This window comes from Molothrus ater, chromosome 2 (assembly GCF_012460135.2).
Source record: "Molothrus ater isolate BHLD 08-10-18 breed brown headed cowbird chromosome 2, BPBGC_Mater_1.1, whole genome shotgun sequence".
Classification (NCBI taxonomy): domain Eukaryota; kingdom Metazoa; phylum Chordata; class Aves; order Passeriformes; family Icteridae; genus Molothrus; species Molothrus ater.
Genome location: NC_050479.2, coordinates 3,952,024 through 3,971,214, shown reverse-complemented (window position 1 = coordinate 3,971,214; position 19,191 = coordinate 3,952,024). Strand labels below are relative to the sequence as shown.

The 19,191-nt window shown below is 40.9% G+C and overlaps 1 protein-coding gene across 1 annotated transcript in view; it reads left to right on the top strand.

The window, feature by feature from the left end:
• DSCAM (DS cell adhesion molecule) overlaps positions 1-19,191 on the top strand; it is a 471,096-nt gene that overhangs the window by 417,236 nt on the left and 34,669 nt on the right. The window contains exons 26-28 of the mRNA XM_036381451.2: positions 939-1,229; positions 6,118-6,294; positions 13,643-13,673. Of these exons, the coding sequence (XP_036237344.1) occupies positions 939-1,229; positions 6,118-6,294; positions 13,643-13,673 (499 nt within the window). The remainder of the gene's footprint in view (positions 1-938; positions 1,230-6,117; positions 6,295-13,642; positions 13,674-19,191) is intronic.

Below are 19,191 nucleotides of genomic sequence, written 5' to 3'. Positions count from 1 at the left end.
CAACTCATGCCAGAATCAAATCAGACAATCACCTGTGGGTAAACAATCTCCAAACACATTCCACATGAGCACAACACAGGAGAAGCAAATGAGATAAGAATTGTTTTCCTTTTCTCTGAGGCTTCTCACTGCCTTTTAGTTTCCCAGGAGAAAAAACCCTGGGTGAAGAGATCATGTTCAGAGAATGTGAATGCCACATGGTTCCATCCCCTTCACCCTCCTAAAGCTCCTGCACTCTGCTGGAGATCTTGGGTTGATGAGAAAACAGGCCTTGATATTTTAATATTAGAGGCTTTGGAAACATTTAAATGGCTGTGATAAAAAAGGCTGTGGCAGTGAGACTTGAAGCCCACACAGGCTAATGTTCTGTCATTTTTTCTCTAATATTTTTTTTCTAAGATGGGTTGGCAGATATTTGGTAAGAGGATGTTTCCACTGTCACAGACTATAGCAATTCCAACTATTTCATTGCCATGAGGAAATTGGCTCTTCTCTTCTTATGAAAATTCAGGGTGTTGTTTATCTGTGTGTTGAAGGGAGACAGGGAGTATATTTATGTATAAAGGGAATGGAGCCAGTGTCTGATTTCTGCTCCAAGCCAGTATTGCAGGAGTGTGCAAGCAGCATCCTCTGAACTGGATAAGTGTCAAAAATAAAGGAGAAGTTTGTGTCAAGTTCTGCAAGGCAAAACAAACCATATTTTTTGAATGGATGTTTGGATATTTTTTTTCCACATACTGATTTGAAAATCTGGGTTTGTGACTCTGGCATAAAGTGGGAAAAAAGATTTAAGGAGGAGGAGGGGAAGTTGTATATATAGATACTGAGTTTAAGGTAGACTCAAGACTGCCCTAGAAATGATTCTCTAGATTTTCTATTTTGAGAGGTTTAATCTGCAATATTAAAGCATTTTGTCTGGAATATCTCACTGCCTCTAGAGCCACAGTTTTCCAAGGAGCAAGAGCTCTTTGCCAGCATCAACACCACGCGGGTGAGGCTGAACCTGATCGGCTGGAACGACGGCGGCTGCCCCATCACCTCCTTCACCCTGGAGTACCGGCCCTTTGGGACCACGGTCTGGACCACGGCCCAGAGGACATCCCTGTCCAAGTCCTACATCCTCTATGACCTCCAGGAGGCCACCTGGTACGAGCTGCAGATGAGGGTGTGCAACAGTGCTGGCTGTGCAGAGAAACAAGCCAAGTTTGCCACGCTCAATTATGATGGCAGTAAGTGTTTCCTTTAATGCTGTTTTACTTGGGTTTCATATGTGTTTGTTTTGTTTTTTTTTTCTTTTTGCTCATGTTCTATTTTTTCCTCAAAAAAAAAAAGGAAAAAATATTCCAAAAAAATATCCTTCTGTTTTTTCTTCTATTTTTTACTCAAAAACCCCGTTTTGAATCTGCCAGCCATGCTGTCAGAGAGGTTAAAGTCTCAAAGATGTAAAATAGCTCCTGATTTCCTGACAGTAGGCTGTCAGGCAGAAAAGAGGAATTGTTTATTTGTCCTCACATAGGACAAACTCCAAAGTCAATCAGCCATGAGACACATAATCATAGGACATTAAAAGTCATTAGTTCAGTGGTTACAGGGGCCTTTCCTAGTATTTCATGCATCTTTTCCATGAAATTTTAGTCTTCCATGGAATTTGTTCCTGCAGCCATTCACAGGGGTGTCTGGCTTAATTGCTATTCCCTGTGACACAGCCCAAAACTCATTATGGAACACATTGGAGCAGCCAAGCAGGTTGTCCTCTGGGAAAGCCTCTGGATAACATCCTCCAAGGGCAGAGCAATGGCAGTGCAATCATCCCGTTCACAGACAGGGGACAGTGAAACTAATGGCCATGACAGATGGCTCTGTCATGCCCAGCAGCAGGACACAGACCATGAGGGAGTTGTTTCATCCCACTCTTCTGCCAGGGGTTACTGCCCACCCTGCAAAACCCAGGACACCAGGGCAGGAGCAAAGCTGCCAGTTTGTCACTCAGTGCAGCTCAGGTGCTGCCAGGCTGGGTGAGAGGGCTGCTGGCTCCATAGTGGGGAAGGGCTGCATTCCTGGCAAAAAAGGCAGCACAGATGGCTCCAGATGGCAGCCCTGGATTGCTCCAGTGGGAATTGCCAGAGCTTTTCTGGAGACTTCCAGTGTAAAACCTTGCTGTGTTGCCAGGGGTGTTGTGCTGCATTGTGCAACCACTTGGCAACATCTGTAGTGTTAAATTAAGCTACAGCACTTGGTGAGCAAGTTCAAACAGGAGCTGATGGTTGTGACAGCACCAAATTGGTAACTGTTTGTAACTCTGTGTTGGTAACAGGCCTCCACATGAACATCACCACTCATGTACAGCTCAGGGGTCATTCCCAGGCAGAAATGTGGGATTTGACTTAGGCAGGGTTTAAGCCTCAGCACCTGACACATCCTCTGCTGCTGTACCAGCCTTTGTGCTGGGTACTCAGCAGCTCTTGCAGATAATTAATCACCCTTTGGAAAAATATCATCTTTGGTGAGCTGCCACACCAATCCACATATTATTTCAGGAAAATTAAGAGAGAGATCTTGCCTCAGCACTCCAGAGATCCACAGGAAACCAGGACCTAAGCAGTTACTACACAAATGTTCCAGGTTTTTCCAGGCATGTGAAGGACTTGTTTTACTGAGAAGTGTAGCTGTTGTCAATAATAATGCTTTCAAGTATTAAGAGTTAATTTCTTCTCATTTTACTTAACCTATCCTGGTTTTGTTTTGTTTCCAGTATCTTTCCACAGGCAGCATCCAACTTTCAGTTGTTCCATTATCATCACTTTTATTTGATTGGGGCAGTCTTAAGCCATACCTTAAAATGAATTTATATCAAAATGCAGATCCAGAGCCTTAAATTTTCACTTGTAGCACTCAAATCAAAACTATTCTTACAGTGATCTGATCTGAAATGTTGTCAGGCTCTGCTCTTTGATTGGGTGATGATATTACCCTGGTGCAACCTGCACACCCTTTGATTTTTTATGTTGCCATATAGCATCTTTAAAAGGGATAAAATGAAACAGTAAAAAACATTTGCAGCATTAAATTTCCTGGGCCACTGCTTTTGGTCAGCTAGAAAATTTCCCATTTGTGATAGTGCTGGTTTTGTTTGTGAAGCGTGCTTTGCCAGGACTGAATTGTGCCTTAGAGAGGCAGAGCAAGCTCAAATACTGACCTTGAGGTTATGAGAGGAAAACAGGGATGGAAAAGCAAATTTCAGTTTTCAGATTTTCTAGCTTTGCTAGGTTTGACTCAGAACTGAAATTATAAACTGATGATGATGAGGATTATCATTCTTACAAGTATTTGATACAGAAAGTTTTGCTTCCATAGACAGGGAATTTTTATTTGCAGAAAACCAGTGGAAACTTCTTGGCCAGCCCCACTTTTGAGTTCTGTCCCTGCCTCTACCTTTGATTCACCCTGTGATGTGAGATTAGCCCCTTCCAGCTTGCAGGGGTCACAGCTGCCCCTCAGATAAAGCAGATACAAGAGTAGCACTTTGAAGATTAGATAATACAGTGTATGAAAGTTCTGGGATGCCAAACGCTAAGAACAAGCTTAGAAGCTTTAGCAGCTTTAAGATAAAGCCTTTGTAAAGTTTGCAGAAATCCCAGAGTTACGTGGTTCTGGGTCACTTTGCTGTGTGTGGGAGCAGTATCATGGCTCAGCATCCTCCCCCTCACATCTCCCGGTGCTGAATCAGGTCAGAGGGTTAATGGCAAACCTACGTGCAGCTTTTTGCTCTCTGTTCATGGGCATTTCAGTAACAATCTCCAGCTTACAGGTTTGCTGACCTGCCTGCCCCTTGTTTTTTCAGAAGCACACGATCCATAAGGAGATATTTTTAGCCCTGTGCAGCTGCAGTTGTGGAGAGCTGCAAAGGAGCTTCCCAGCTCAGGGATCAGCTCCTCGGTAGCCCTGGCATTAAATCGGATCAGCTCTAAACTCTGCTAATTGATGCTGACCCACCCAGGCACTCCCTGCCCTGAAGGACACAGGGAAACACTCCTGGGATCACAGGGTGCACTGGGAGATGCTGCAACCAAGGGGAAAAGGGAGTCAGAGATATTCAGATTACAACATCTGTGAGGCACCGATCAGGCTAACAAAGGGTGATGGTGAACCGACCTGGAAAACAAAACAAACCCTCCCCTTTTGTCTGGTTCTGAGTCCTGCAAAAAAGCTTTGACCATTCTGCTCCCAGCAGGCACCTACAATGACAGCAAATGCTGAAATGTTGTTTTCTCCCTTTCTCCCAGGATTAATTTTTGTTAATTTCTGACACAATTGCTGAAAAGCAACAAAGGGGTGATGTGAAAACGTGCAGTATGACTTTTTAATTAAGCTCCAACTGCCTGTTTATAATGTTATGAGGTTTACATTTGCCTAGAGAGAGGTATGCATAGTGATAATCACATATCTACACACTTCAGGCTTAAGTGAAATAAGGGCCACTCATCATTTGATTTTCATCAAAGACATAATTTTAGGCAATCTTGAACCTAATGGTCTCTGTGACTGTAATTCAGAGAAAACTTTGGCCCTTTAGTATCCAGAAGGGTTTAGGAGGATGTAGAGACAGTTATTAGTATTACCTCCAGGAGCTTGAAGTTCTTTCCATTTCTTCATCTAATAATTTTATTTGCCTTTAAAGTAGTACAAAATGTGCATCTCAGGGCAAGATGAAAACATCCTGCTGTGTGTTCAAGAAACAGAAAATTACAAAAAAAAAAAAAAAGAAAATTATGGAGAAGAACTGCAGTGGAACATTAGAAAAATATTCCAAATGCAATTGTAAGAAAACAAATTTTCCAAAGTACCTAATATAGGTTTGGATGGTTGTAGCTTTTCTTTTTATCTTTGTCCCTTTAGGGAGCTTCTCTTCTCTTTATATGCAGCTGAAATAGCTCTTCTGAAAAAAAAACAGGACTTGGGATTCTACATTTTCACTGTGGTTATGGCACTCACACTGTACTGCATCAGATCTCAGTTTTTATTCTGATACTGTATAGCACATAATGAGATATAACTATATCACTTAATGCAGCAATTAAAATGTAAAAAAGGATGTGCCTGTTTTTCTCTCTCACCCTCCTTTCCTTTTAGCAAGTAAGTAGCCACTTTTATGTTTCAGTAGCTGGTTAAAATTTAATAGCTTCCATCCAAAGTCATCACAGTTCACAATACTTACGTGTTTCTACGCATTTCAAGGAAATCTGCATTTTATAGCCTCATTTGTGGTTGCATTCAGCAGTTTAATAGTAATCAGGAAATGAGTGAGAAGTCTTCCATGACTAAACAGCCTTCCACAGAAGGTGCTGCATTCTTCTCACGTCCCTCAGAGGTAAAGAAGAAAAGAATTGAAAAGTTCAAGTATTATATATCACCAGGAAGCCAGGTATATTCAAAATGCAAATATGTCCCAGAATGAAAAAGTGAGCTGCCTGCCAGTAGCTGGTAGATTCATTTCCCTCGTTTCCCTCTCAAAATTTGATTGTTTCTATCCAGCATTACTCTTCTGTTTTACTGATGAGTATAATGTCAGACAGTCTTTAGCAGATTAGTATCAGGTTGGCTGTCTGAATTTCAGATCACTATCACTGCTGCACCCTCAGAAGTGATAGCAGAATGTTGCTGTGCAAAGGATTAATCTGATGTATGTGGCACAAAATGAGCTTTGTCAAATGAGTTCCTTGCACAGCAAAGCCCAGCAGAAATGTCACAGCAGTGCTATTTCCCCATAATAAGGAATAATAGACATAGGGAGGAATTCTGAGCTCTCTTACAGCTTTTTAATAATCTAATAAGACTCCAAATTAATCATAGTATTTGACTGCATATCAGGCATGGTTTTCCTTAATCAATGAATGCAATTCTTCTGGATTTCTGATAATCTCTGCAGTCAGTCCCTCATTACCATGAGCCTGGTTATGTGATCATGGCCATTAGACACACAAATGTAGCCTCCACCTCACACAGAAAAGTCCTGCTGAGGGTTCTGCCAGCACCTGAAGCAACAAAACGCTTTATTCCCTGAGAACTCAATCTTTTGTCCTGGTTAAGGGGCCTCTAATGCCATGACCCTGTTTCCAGGTACAATCCCTCCTCTCATCAAGTCGGTGGTGCAAAGTGAGGAAGGGCTGGGAACCAACGAAGGGCTGAAGATGCTGGTGACCATCTCCTGCATCTTGGTGGGGGTCCTGCTGCTCTTTGTGATGCTGCTGATCGTCAGGAGGAGGAGGAGGGAGCAGAGGCTGAAGAGGCTGCGAGGTAAGGGGGTGTCTGTGGAACTTCTCAACGTGAAAATAGGAGTGGGGCTGCACGTGACCAAAGTGTGCAATCCCCAGCTGGGATCATTTTCCTGCAGTACAGAACAGTGTGTGTGTGTGTGTTTTCTGTAGAAATTCCTTCTTTTTCTTTTGGTCAGAAGTTTCTAAAAAAAATTATTAATATACACATTGTTATTATTTTGCATGGGGGAAAGGAAGATATTTCTCATTGGTTTGCTTTCCTGCTTCCCTCAACGAGCCTAAAGTAGATTTTTTTTTTTGAAGGATGAAATCAGATGTTCTGAAGATGAGGGAATCTCAGTTTTCCATCAGATGCTAACCATTATTTCCAAATTATAAAATGAAAGTAGCCAGATTTTGGTAGGATAGCACACACAAGCAGATATTCTCAGATTTGTTACCACATTTTCCCCATGATTTTTTATTATAGAACTTACACAACACTTCATTGTTCACTGACTTTTCATTGTTGCTAATCTGTATTTTCTTCTAATCCTTATTCAAATTCAGTTGTTTGTTATGTGAATAAGATTTAGATCTGTGAATTCATTCAGCTTTATCATTTTTAGCAGCAAAAACCCCCGGCTGAGCCACAGCCAAGTTTTTGACCCTTGCAGTCTGATACTGCTGCCCTGTAGCTTTTGCACTGGCAAAAGGTATTTTGGGAAGGTATTTCCTGAAGGTATTCAGGAAAATCCTTTCAAATCCAAACCTGAATTAATAGTAAAACAATTTATCATCTGCAACAAATAAGCCTAATCTCTTCCAGGAGCCACCAAATTGATTAGTTATTTTGTATTTGAACCAAAATGTGGTCATGGTACCTATTAAAACCAGGGCCAACCCTATGTTTTCCTTCTGACCTTCCTACTTCTCTCTCTTTTGAGTCTAATTTTGTCCTTTCTAACAATATTTTGGAGTAAAAAAAAAGACAGAAGGCATGGGCAAATTCATATATAAAGAAGGACAACCAACCTTATGGTTCATACACAGCTCTGGAAATCAGGACATCTGGATGCTGTAGCTTGTATAATCACTTTTTCTTCAAAACCTTATAAGCCATTTACCTTCTCAATTTTGGGGTTTTTTTTCATTTAAAAAAAGTGTGGTAAAGAAAAAGGAAGTGTTATCTTATCTTCTTAGAAATGCTGTGGAATTCCATCCAGTAATGAGCAGGACATCTCAAGCCCTTTGGCTCTATAAAATGATGTTTCTGCACATTATTTTTTCATGGTTCATTTACAAGTATTCATAGAATCTTGAGTTACAGTCCCTTGAGGAAGGATGATGATCACTGACCGGGGTGGCTTTTGCATAAAATAAAATTTCTATGAATTATTTCAGAAATTAGGAATTTAGGAAAATATTGGAGCTTCACTTAAACACAGGCAGTGGAAAAGATTTCATCGGTACTTTTGATAAAAGAAATCAGTATTTAAGTACCATTTCTGTAAAAGTTGTGTCTCACTTAGCTGAATTTGTCACACTACAGCTCGACATCCCATCTGGTCCTGTCTTCTCTACAGCACAGAAGTTCTTTTTTGTATCATTTTCAGTCTCCAAGGATATCCTTTCCACATGGTGGTAACCAAGTCATTTCTTAATGCTTTAATTGGTAAATGAAACAGATGAATATATTTTAATTTTCCTCTCTCTAGTTTTCCCATCATTTACATCCTTAACATTTTATCCATTGAGATCATTTGCCAGTTCTCTGATCGCTCTGAAACAGGAAATATTCCCTGTTGTGCAGCCCTGGTTTGTGTTCTTGATGTGTGACTTTATGATCCAGATTATTTTCTTAGTGATCTGGCATTTTCCTTATATTTTAGCTACCAAATACTTGTATAATTTTCAAAATTTTATCAGACATTATTTTATTTACTTCAGACCACTGATAAATGTCACAGACAAAAAGTACTGAATAATGATTCTCTGCTTCAAATTGGGGTCTGAATATGTTGAAATCCATTTTAAATAGCTACTGTGTTAATCATGCTACTTTCTGTTAAAATAGTTTGAGTTACTGAAACTTTGTTTTAGGGAAATGTAAATATGACCTTTTACTGTGATTCAATCATATCCCAGTGAGAGCTTTTTCCAATGTCATTAATTTTCAGCAAATTTTAATGTCATTTTTAAAAATCCACTTTGTTTGACATGGCTGCTTGACCACAAGTCTGTATTGATTGGACTCAATTATCCTTTTAAATTCATTTCATTAAGCTTCACTCAATTCTTTTTTATTATTATTTTGTGCATTGCCAAGATCAGACTGATAGGACTTCGGGAATTCAGAATTTTTTTGCTCATTCTTTTTGAAGACTGATCCCATGTTTGGCATTTTCTGCTCTTCTGGAGCAGAAACTTTATGTTCTAAAAGCTTTCCTGACAATAAGTGTTGGTGTTCCAGAGAACTCCTTACTAAGTTCTCTAAAATGTGTGCAAGTTTTTCTGATGTCCTAACTAAAAAAATAAATTGTTTACTTTAGTATTTTTTGTGATTAACTTTCATACAATTTTTGAAAGGGAAATGCCACATTATCACTTGGTTTGTGTTACCTAGTGGGGTTTCTTTGAGACACAATATTCTTTTTTCCTAAATCAGGATTTCCTCTAGTTTACATCAGAAAAATAATCTCCACAGTGGGACCTTCTGAAATAATTTGTGCAAATTACAGATGTAACTCTTGCTTTTGTGGCTGCAGATGTGGTTTTTTTGAACCTGTTTGACAAAGAGGAGAGGGAATTGCAGATTTATTTGCAGTGTGCTCTGCATGCAAACATTTGTATCCCTGCTTATGGACAATGGCTTTGAGTTCCCATTTCTGTTGAAGAACAGCAGCCTCTCTATTCTTGATCCTTTTACCACTTCTCTGGATGTAGGGACAATTAAACATGTTTCTTCCTCCTTTATAAAGAAAACAGATTTCTCAGCAAAGTCCTGGTTTTTTGCCCAGTTTAGTTGTTCCACCAGCCAGGTCACACAAAAAGGTCACTTGGCTGCTGGAGTTTCATGCAGCCATTCAGGAGTTCAGCAGATATTCTCAAAGGGAAGCCTGAAGGTTTAATGCTCCTTCTGGCCATTAACCCAGCTCTGCTACTCCTGGAATGGTTTTCCCTTTGTTTTTGAACCCAATTCACCTTAACACAAGCAGAAAGGATCAGCACGGCGTGATAGTTCAGGAGTGGCAGGATGCAATTTAAAACTCCATCACTGTCCCTGATTTCCCAGGGGGCAAACCCAAGTGTGTTAAGAATTTTAAAGGTGGCTGTGCCAGCAAAGAAAAGTGATGGCTGTGGCTTTTTCACTGAAGTGATGCTTGGCTGGAGCAGAGATCATCCCCTTCCTCTGTCACCCCTTCCCACGCCCTGCTTTCACCATCTCACAACTGGGAGGTGATGGGACACAGCCAGGGATGCTGGCTTGTTTTAGAAAGTATCATCAATCAGCTGATCAAAAGGGAAAGCAGGAAAATCAGATTAAAATCTCTGGAAAAATCTCTGAAAAATGCAGGAAAAGCAGATTAAAATCTCTGGTCATTGGCTTGTGGCAATGACATTTCTCCTGGAGCTGATGTTTTGGACACATGATGTTGTTGTAGAGGGGCCCAGCCCAGGGAGGAGCTGGAGCTGCTGCAGAGAGCCCAGAGGAGGCTCCAGGATGGGCAGAGGGATGGAGCAGCTCTGCTGGGAGGAAAGGCTGGCACAGCTGGGATTGTTCACCTGCACAGGAGAAGCTTTGGGCTGAGCTCAGGGTGGCCTTGCAGGGCCTGGAGGAGCCCCAGGAAAGCTGGAGAGAGACAATTTCCAGGGCATGCAGGGACAGCACACAGGGAATGGCTGCCAGTGCCAGAGGGCAGGGCTGGGTGGGATATTAGGTAGAAATTCTTCCCTGTGATGGTGGTGAAACACTGGCACAGGGTGCCCAGAGATTTTGTGGCTGCCCCTGGATCCCTGGCAGTGCCCAAGGCCAGGTTGGACACTGGGGCTGGAGCAGCCTGGGACAGTGGGAGGTGTCCCTGCCATGGCAGGGGTGGGATGGTGGCATGAGATGATCTTTAAGGTGCCTTCCAGCCAAACCCATTCCATGATTCTGTGATATTCACTTTTAGCCTTCTGGATTTTGGTTTGATGGATACAGAGGAGCCCTTTCTATTCCTGCCAGCTTTGTTTCTGTCCCATCCCACACCAACCTGCGTGCCCATTATTAACTCCAGCAGTTCTGCTCACCCTGCTTGGATAATTAACAAATTTAAAGTCAGCTGATTGAGGTTTTTCCTTTCAGTACTTCCTCGTTCAGCTTTTGACACATTTCATGGTCTTGCTGATGCCTCACGTTATTTTTTACTGAAGGTGCACAGTCTCCTGTGCATCTCTTTAAACAAGAATCATCATGTGTTAACAAGCACTTCTGTGCCACGTACATGAATTGGTGTGAATTTTTCTCCAGGTGCAGCATGGAAATCATCTGTGGGCTGGGTAGCACCTGAAAACATCTGAGGGAGATTGTTTGCCATTTAAACATGATAAAAAATATGAAAAGCAAACTTTTTATTTAAGAAAAAAGCAAAGTACATGGTAATAATTTTCAATTTTGTCCTTTCTGCTTTTCTTGAGTTGTGAATTCCTTGCACAAATGCCCACAGACTTCACTTAAGGAGGCAGCAATTGCTTCAAAAAGCTGCTGGCTGAATGAAAACAATATTTGCATATTAAACCACCCTGATTATGTATGCCAGAGGGAGAATGTGTGCACAGGGTCTTCATAGTTCTGGTGCTGCTGGAATAGCAAGAAGCATCATAAAATTTGCTAAAAATAACCTCATTACTTGCAACCAGTGTCATTATTATTGTTGTGTTGTGTTTGTTTGGCTATTTTGTATTCTTCTGAGGAAATTTGTCCCTTCCTGGGTTTTTGGAAGTCAGTAACAGAACTCCTTTAGGAGCAGCAGTGTTGGTCTTTTGGTTTATGATTAATGGCTAAAATATTGTCATCTATTAGGCACTGCCACTTTGAGGTGTTAATGGTAAAGAAAATCTCATTCCAGGTGAAAAATAGGAATTCTGAATGCCCAAAATAAATGTTTGTTTTAGATGAGACACCCCACAATGACTCTTCCATGCCTTTTGCTGGAAAGGGATGGAGGAAGGTTAAAAATGAAGGAGTGGAGCAAACAGACCTAGAGGGGGCACAGAATTCCAGCTTCTCCAGTGGTAGGTGAGGAATAAAGCCTAAGAGAGGCAAGCTGGCCCTGTGTCAGATAAATACAATTCAGAAAAGTGGATAAAAGGGGTTTTGCTGAGATTTTTTAATGAATAAAAAGAGCCCTCTGTCCATTCTTTTAAAAATGAGTACAACACAAGCTATGTGTTAAAATGTGGCTTGTTTCTGCCTGCATCCTTGGAATTTTAAAAGCAGGATATTTAATAGGATCACAAGCAAGGAAATTGTTGTAGGTGTTGCAGACCCAAGAGGTGATTGAGGGAAAAAAAAAAAAAAGTGGGATGGAGAAAACAAAGATAAATTCAGTAAATGTTTTGGCAGGTGCTGATAGATTTACAAGAAGCAGATAAAAGAAGAAATGTAAACTTCCTTTTAAGAGTTGTTTGAAGACTTAGAACTTGGAATTGCTTTCTTCTTAGATTTGCTTCACTTGGTTGCACAAAAGGCTGCTTTGTTGCTGTGTGATAAACTTAAGGACTTGGGAATCAGCATTTTGAGTGAGTTTGTTTAGCAGCAGACTGCAGGAGAACAAAGCAGAGCTGCCTGTTTTTGCTGGATGACACCACAGAAATTCATGTATTATGTTGATAAAGTTTTACAGAAGCCTACCTGAAAAACCAAACTTCAGCTGTGCCTTTTGAACTGATAAGTATTGAAATAATTATAGCCCCAAAGGATTTGCTGCTAATAATAGCAGCAATGACAAGAACAGGAGGAATATTTTTCCTTCAGCAGTGTCTTATTTTGCAGGGCTGATCCATGTGGGAATGAACCATCCTCTGTTTCATGTGTAGCCATACTCTGAACACCCAGCAGTATTTTGAATTATTGCTAGTGGGAAAATATTCATATTTGAGTGCAACCATGCAAGTTTGTGCCAGGGGAAGTTCAGGGTGGACAGCAGGAGGAATTTCATCATGGAAAGGGAGCTCAGGCCTTGGCAGGGGCTGCCCAGGGAGCTTTGCAGTGCCCAGCCCTGCAGGTGTCCCCTGCAGGTGGCACTGAGTGCTCTGGGCTGGGGACAAGGTGGGAATCGGGCACAACTGGGACTCTTGGAGGTCTTTTCCTGCCTCAGGTATTCTGGGATTCTAATTTGACTCCTTGGAGCCCTCCCTTGCTCACATCTGGTTTGGAAATGGCAGGTTGACAGCTGCTCATCTTTCAGGTTTTGTGTGTTTGAAATGGCTTTCGAGGTATTAAAAAGTCTTTTTTTCTTGCTCTGTGATCGAAGAAGAAGTCAAGATTTTTCGGTTCTGCTTTTTAAGGTTGTTTATTTTTCTTTATCTGTTATATTCATTTTCTGACTTGTTGAGGTTTGTTTGGCAGGCTGGTTTGTGGCACACTGTTCACTTTTGGAGTGGTGTTAGTTTCTATATTAAGAATTAGGTGTATTTTATTTGTAATAATTTTCTAATACCTATTACCTATGTTAGACAGTCTGTCTTTACTTTAAACTAATCTAAAAGTGTCACCATCACAGCAGAAGATGGAGGACAAGAAGAAGAAGAAGGACAGGACACACTTAGATTCTTTTATCTTGCTTCTTGAACCTCCATTCTAAATCCCTAAAATTTTACTTTTTTACTCTGTGACAAATTAACTGTTATTCTACTCAAACTTTTGTGGTTCTTAAATTTTCACACAAAGCTGGAAATTTTTCCCATGGGCTAAAATCAAAGGCATGGGTGTCTTTGACTTTGTGCCAAGGTCTTTGAGCCCCTTGCCAAGGTCTTGAGCTGTTTTCTTGCCTTTTCTTCTTCCCTCACCTGTTCATTTGCTACCCATAGCACGAAAGAACTGAGTGCTTTGTTATTTGTTGAATTGTTCCTATTTCTAATACGTTTTTGTAGCTTTTTTCCAGTTAAGCCAATGGTAACTTGTATTTCTCTTACCATCTTTGATGCTACTGAGGAACTAAACAGGACTGCTTGGAGCAGAAATGCAATTTCAGCAAAAGTAGGGACTTTGAGACACACTTTTATTCTTGCCATTGATTAGAAACAACTGTGGTGTTACACATGGCTGATTCAAATCACTTGTTAATAATGCATCTCTCAAACAGATTTTGATTTGTGATGACATTTCTTCTATTTTCTTCTAGATGCAAAGAGTTTGGCCGAAATGCTTATGAGGTAAGAACAAATTGAATTGTATTATATTTTTTTAACTGAAAAATGTCTGTTAATTATAGTATCATATTTCAGAATTGTTAGAGGGACAAATGAAGAAGTAAACTTTTTATTCCTAAATCCTTTTTCAAAACACACCATTTGCCTGTCTGTTAGAACTGTGATGCACTGGTGGTCAGACATGAGAGAAAGAAGACACTTTGTGGATAGAGTGAGGAGCTACAAAGATAAAAAAGCTGATATCTCGTGTTAGATTAAATCATAGAAGCTATGTAGGTCCATTTGGACATTTTTCCCACTCTGAAAAACATTTTCATAATATGTGTCAAAGTAATTGCTCTTCAGAGATCATCTGATTAAAGGCAATAAATTTCTGGCTGTGAATATCTCTAAGCTTTGCAGCTCTGTTTGTGTAATTCACTGTTGTTAGCTGCTTATACCCAAAGGTATAAAAGAGCAGGTAAATCCATTTATTATTTTTCACTTGTGTTCCATCAGCTCAGCATTCAGAAATCTAATTCAGTTGTTGAATTGCATCATAATGACTATTCTGGCACCACAATTCTTTCAAAGATGGAAATTTCATAACTTCAATGTTTATTGTTTTGTCTAGGGAAAATATTGAACTTTCGAACTGCTGCATATATTTGAAACTGGGATTGCCAAGGGATTATTTTTGAGTTCAAATGAATTTGGGGTTGCTAGAAAATATTTTTTATATTCCAGCAACAAATTTGAGAATGTCATAGATATTTCACCACACGAACCACACTCCAAACTTCCTCACCCGTGATAAATTTCACTTCTATTGTAAGAATAAACTCAGCAAAGACACGGTGACAGATGGGTTTGGTGTAAATTCAGCTCTATGCCATCATATCTGAATAAACCCAGTGATGTTAACAGGACTGGTCATGCAGTCCAGGTCATCCCCTCCCTGGCTGCCCGTGGCAGCAAATTGTGGGGTTCAGCAGCTTCAGGAACATTTGCCCTGGTGGTTTCTGGTGCCACAGAAGACAGCACAGATCAGCACACACAGCAAGTCTGTTCCCTTGATGCCTTGTGAAAGCTGCCCTAGAGCAGAGGCTGGGCAGAGCTAAAGAATAAAGCAGGGATTTATCAAAGGCCTCCATGGATGCACCTTGGGCAGCACAAGAGCCCAGCCAGGGCTGCACCCAAGATGACCAAAATGGCCCCAAAATGCACGGCCGGGCACGGGGTCTGTCCCTGGGATCAGTTCTGCTCCATTTGCACCTTGCAGTTCATTGTCCCATTGCAGCTTTAGCCCCTGCAGTCCCACCCTGCTTGTTTTTCTCTCTCCAGCCCACGGTGTTTGTGCTCTGGGGCTGAGATTTGGATCATTTGTCCTTGGTGCCCAGCTGGAGCAGGAATTGTTTTGTCTCCCTGCTCTGTGCACAGAGCTCAGCATTCCCTGATATAAAGCCCAGACCCACACACTAAAGCAGCACAAAATCTGAAAAATAGAAAAGCAAAAACCTGAGGCACCACCCGGAAGAAACCCAGCAGGGAGCAGCTGAAACCCCTGCATGGAGACTTTCAGTCCCTGTGGCAGCCGCTCAGAGCCTCTCTGCAAAGCTGGAGCGCTCTGCCCCAGCCCTGGCTGGCTTCACAATCCTTGCTGTCACTTCTGCAAGGCCATTGCAGAGCCTCACTCCTCTGACACTTAGAAAACATCACCAAAATTCCCTCAGAAGGGCCCAGGTTTTACCCACTTTTTCCTTTGCTGATGGTTACCAAATTAAGGAATTTTTGTCCTCCCTGCCTGATGTACTCAGGGAGCAGCCAGGTCCCCTCTCAGTCCTTGGTTCAGAGCAGTTTTTCCAGGTTACTCACCTGCCACCATTTCATTTGGATTTCCTTTCACCAGCATTGAAACATGGTCATCAAACCAGTTCCTCTCACCTCATTTATTAACAAATAATCTTTAAGCATATTTTATATTTCTTTTCTAAAAGTTTTAACAAAGTCAAATATCTATTAAATCATAACTTCAGAGGAAATAGGGGATATAGGCTTATATTTACAGACATGCCAGTACTCTCACTTGTGACAAATCAGTGAAATACATTCAACCAAAACCTGAGCTACCCACAAACAACAGATGTTCCTGATGATGTAGCATGTGAATAATCAAAGGATAATAAGCCCTCTCCAAAACAACAGTCACATATGATAAAGCCCCTTTTTATCTTTATATTTTATATATTTTATATAATTTATATATTTATCTATATTTATCTATATTTTATATATTTATATATTTTATATATTTTATTTATATCTTTTTGTCTTTTATATTTTATCTTTATGATTTCACCAAAATCTGCTATGATAAAACTATCAAGAAAGGGGGGATTTGAGGAGAGGGCAGACAAGATGATTCCCTGCTTGGTGGGAAGGTGTGAGGCCTGGAGAGAGCTCTGTGTATCTTTCCCTTTGAGGAGATTTTCCTGAGTGTGTGTAAAGAGGATTAAAAATGGAGCTTTAGTCTTTGCTTTGAGAGTCCCTGGCTTTGGCTGTGTAAGTCAAATGTCTGTGGAGCAGGATAAGTCAGCAGTTTAATGGGAATTGCATAACTCATTGTTGGTACCTTACACTCACAAATAAAAACCCCTGCTGTTGAATAAGCACAGCTTTGCAATGTTTCTTTTGGGTGAAAGCATCAGTCCAGTCTCTTTGTAACAGTTCACTGTGAATCTGTTTAGCCTTTCACTGAATTTTCAAATTTTGAGCACAAGGTGAAGAATCTTTTATCCCCAAATATTCTGATTTAGTTTCTCATACATTTTTACAACAAACTGTGGACTCTTTCAAAATGCCCTGTACAATGCACTTGCTCTGGAAAAGGCATTTTTATCCACAGACTCAACAAAAAAGCTGCACTCAGACCAAATACCTGCCCAAATACCTGTTTTAAATAGTGACAAAAGCAGGAACTTTAGCAGAGTAAAAGAATACAGCAAATTAATGAGCATACTGAGGGGTTCCTCAGAATGAAGAAATCTTTGAGGAGATCTCATTGAGGCATTTTCATTTCCTGGAAGGAGCTTGGGAAAAGGAGAGGGACTTTTAATATGGGCAGACAGTGACAGGAAAAGGGGCAAGTGTGCAAGTGTGGTGATGTTCCCAGGGGTCCCAGGACAAGGGAAGAGATGAGAATCTTGACTCCATGTTTCAGAAGGCCGATTTATTATTTTATGATATATATTATATTAAAAGAAAATGATAGATTAAAACTGTACTAAAGGAATAAAAGAAAAGGATTTCATCAGAAGGCTCGAAAGGAAAGGAATAGAATGATAATAAAATCTTGTGACTGACCAGAGAGTTCAAGACAGCTGGGCTGTGATTGGCCATTAATTAGAAACAACCACATGAGACCAATCAAAGATGCTCCTGTTGCATTCCACAGCAGCAGATAATCATTGTTTGCATTTTGTTTCTGAGGCCTCTCAGCTTCTCACGAAAAAAAGATCCTGGCAAAGGATTTTTCATAAAATATGTCTGTGACAGGCAAGGGTTTTAAACTGAAAGAAGGCAGGTTTAATTAAATATTATGAAGAAATCCTTTACTCAGAGGGCAGTGAGGCACTGGAGGATGTTGTGCAGAGAAGTTGTGGATCCTTCATGCCTGGAAGTGTCCAAGGCCAGGCTGGACAGGGCTTGGAACACCCTGGGATAGTTGGAGGTGTCCCTGCCCATGGCATGGGGCTGGAATGAAATGATCTTTAAGGTCTTTAGGTCTTTTCCAACCCAAGCCATGATTCTGTGACCCAGTCTCCTGACAGGCTCCCAGTGCCTAATGATTTGGAGCTCAGAGATTCTTTGAACCAGAGGGAATTAATTCTGTTATACACAGATCCTTACAAGGTCTGATAAGTAAAAAAAATAAAAACTAAACAAAACACATGCTTATGTTTGGGGATTTTATAATTTTATGTCTGTAAATATTAAAAAAATAAAGATAGATACATTTTATCTCTTTAAAGAATGAATCATTGGACTCCTCATCCACCAGACCATTAAAATATTTTTGCCTGAATTTAGTTTAGGAAGCTTCAAAAGTGGAACCTTCTTTGCCCTGTTTCCAAGCCCTAGAGGCTCTTCATTGCTGTTGGCACTTTAGGATTTTATAACTTGAAAGCTGAGCTGTTGTGGTCTGCAAAAAAAAGAAAAAGAATTCAAAATTCCCTGAGCCAGAATGAGACAGCATCCTAATCAGCAACAACCCCCCTGCTTCTGCCAAGTGCCTGTGCTGTGTTTGGACACCCCATGTCACTGCTGCATGCAGGGGAATTAATTAGCTCAGCAAGGAGGAGGAGAGACAGCCCACAAAGCGAGGAATAACTCTCAAGAATAGCAGGGAATATTCCTGAATAGAGAGAGGCCTGAGTTCCAGTTCTGGCTTGAAAAACCTGCCACATATTTTGCATGGAGCTGTCCCTGGAGCCAAGGTTGGGATTGGGAATTCTCTCTTGTCAGGTGAGCAGTGAAACTGCGAATCTGGGGGAGAACTCTGCTCCTGCTCCCTGTGGTCCAAACAATGCTTCCTGTGTTGGTTGAGTACTTTAATAATGGAAATACAGAGCATTCATCCTGCTGAAGAGCTCTGGCATTCTGGGGTCTGCATTCTCTGAGCAGGAGTCTGATCCCATCCCTTGGTCTCCTGCATCCCCAGTGGGTGCAGAGGGGTGCAGGGATGCATTTCCCAGACTCAGTTATGGACTGCACAGATGTATCTGACTCTGTGTATCCTGGAACTATTGGATTATTGAAATTGGACATTAAAAAAATCAGTTTCCTTCTTTAAACTGAACGAGGGCAGGTTTAGAATAAATATTAGGAAAAAAGTCTTTACTCAGAGGGCAGTGAGGCACTGGAACAGGTGCTCTACATTTGTTCTAGAGCTTTGGGCAAGCCCAGAGGAGTCCAACTTCCCAAGGACCTGCATCCAAGCATATTTGGCATGCAGATAAAATATTACTGTCTGATTCTCTTAACATTTTAGCAACTTGAATAGCATCCACTCTATGCAGAGACTTAGAGAATACCAGTGTGGAATTTACCTGCATTTGACAATACTTTGAATTTATCTGCATTTGACAATGCTTTGACATGTCTTTGAAAATTTATATTTTTAGTAACACAAATTTACTAATTGTGTGATGACCATCCTCCCCTGATTATATATGGAGAAAAGTCTGGAAGCCCTTGGGAGGCTCTCCTGATATTTTGCTCCCATGATGATTGAATGAGGCACCAGTTGTGGCCTGTTTGAATGCATTTCAAAAGTCCATGTGTATGTGATGTGAGTAGCACCATCCAATCACCCAGGAGAAGAGAGACATTAAATTTGGGATGTATAGATGGTGTTAATGATGTTGGGGACCACAACAGCAGGGAAACCAGGAGGTGAAAATCAGAGTGGTGCTCCCAGGTGCCTTGTGGATCTCACCCCTGGATTTGGAGCAGAACCACCGACCACATGGCTAGAAAATTC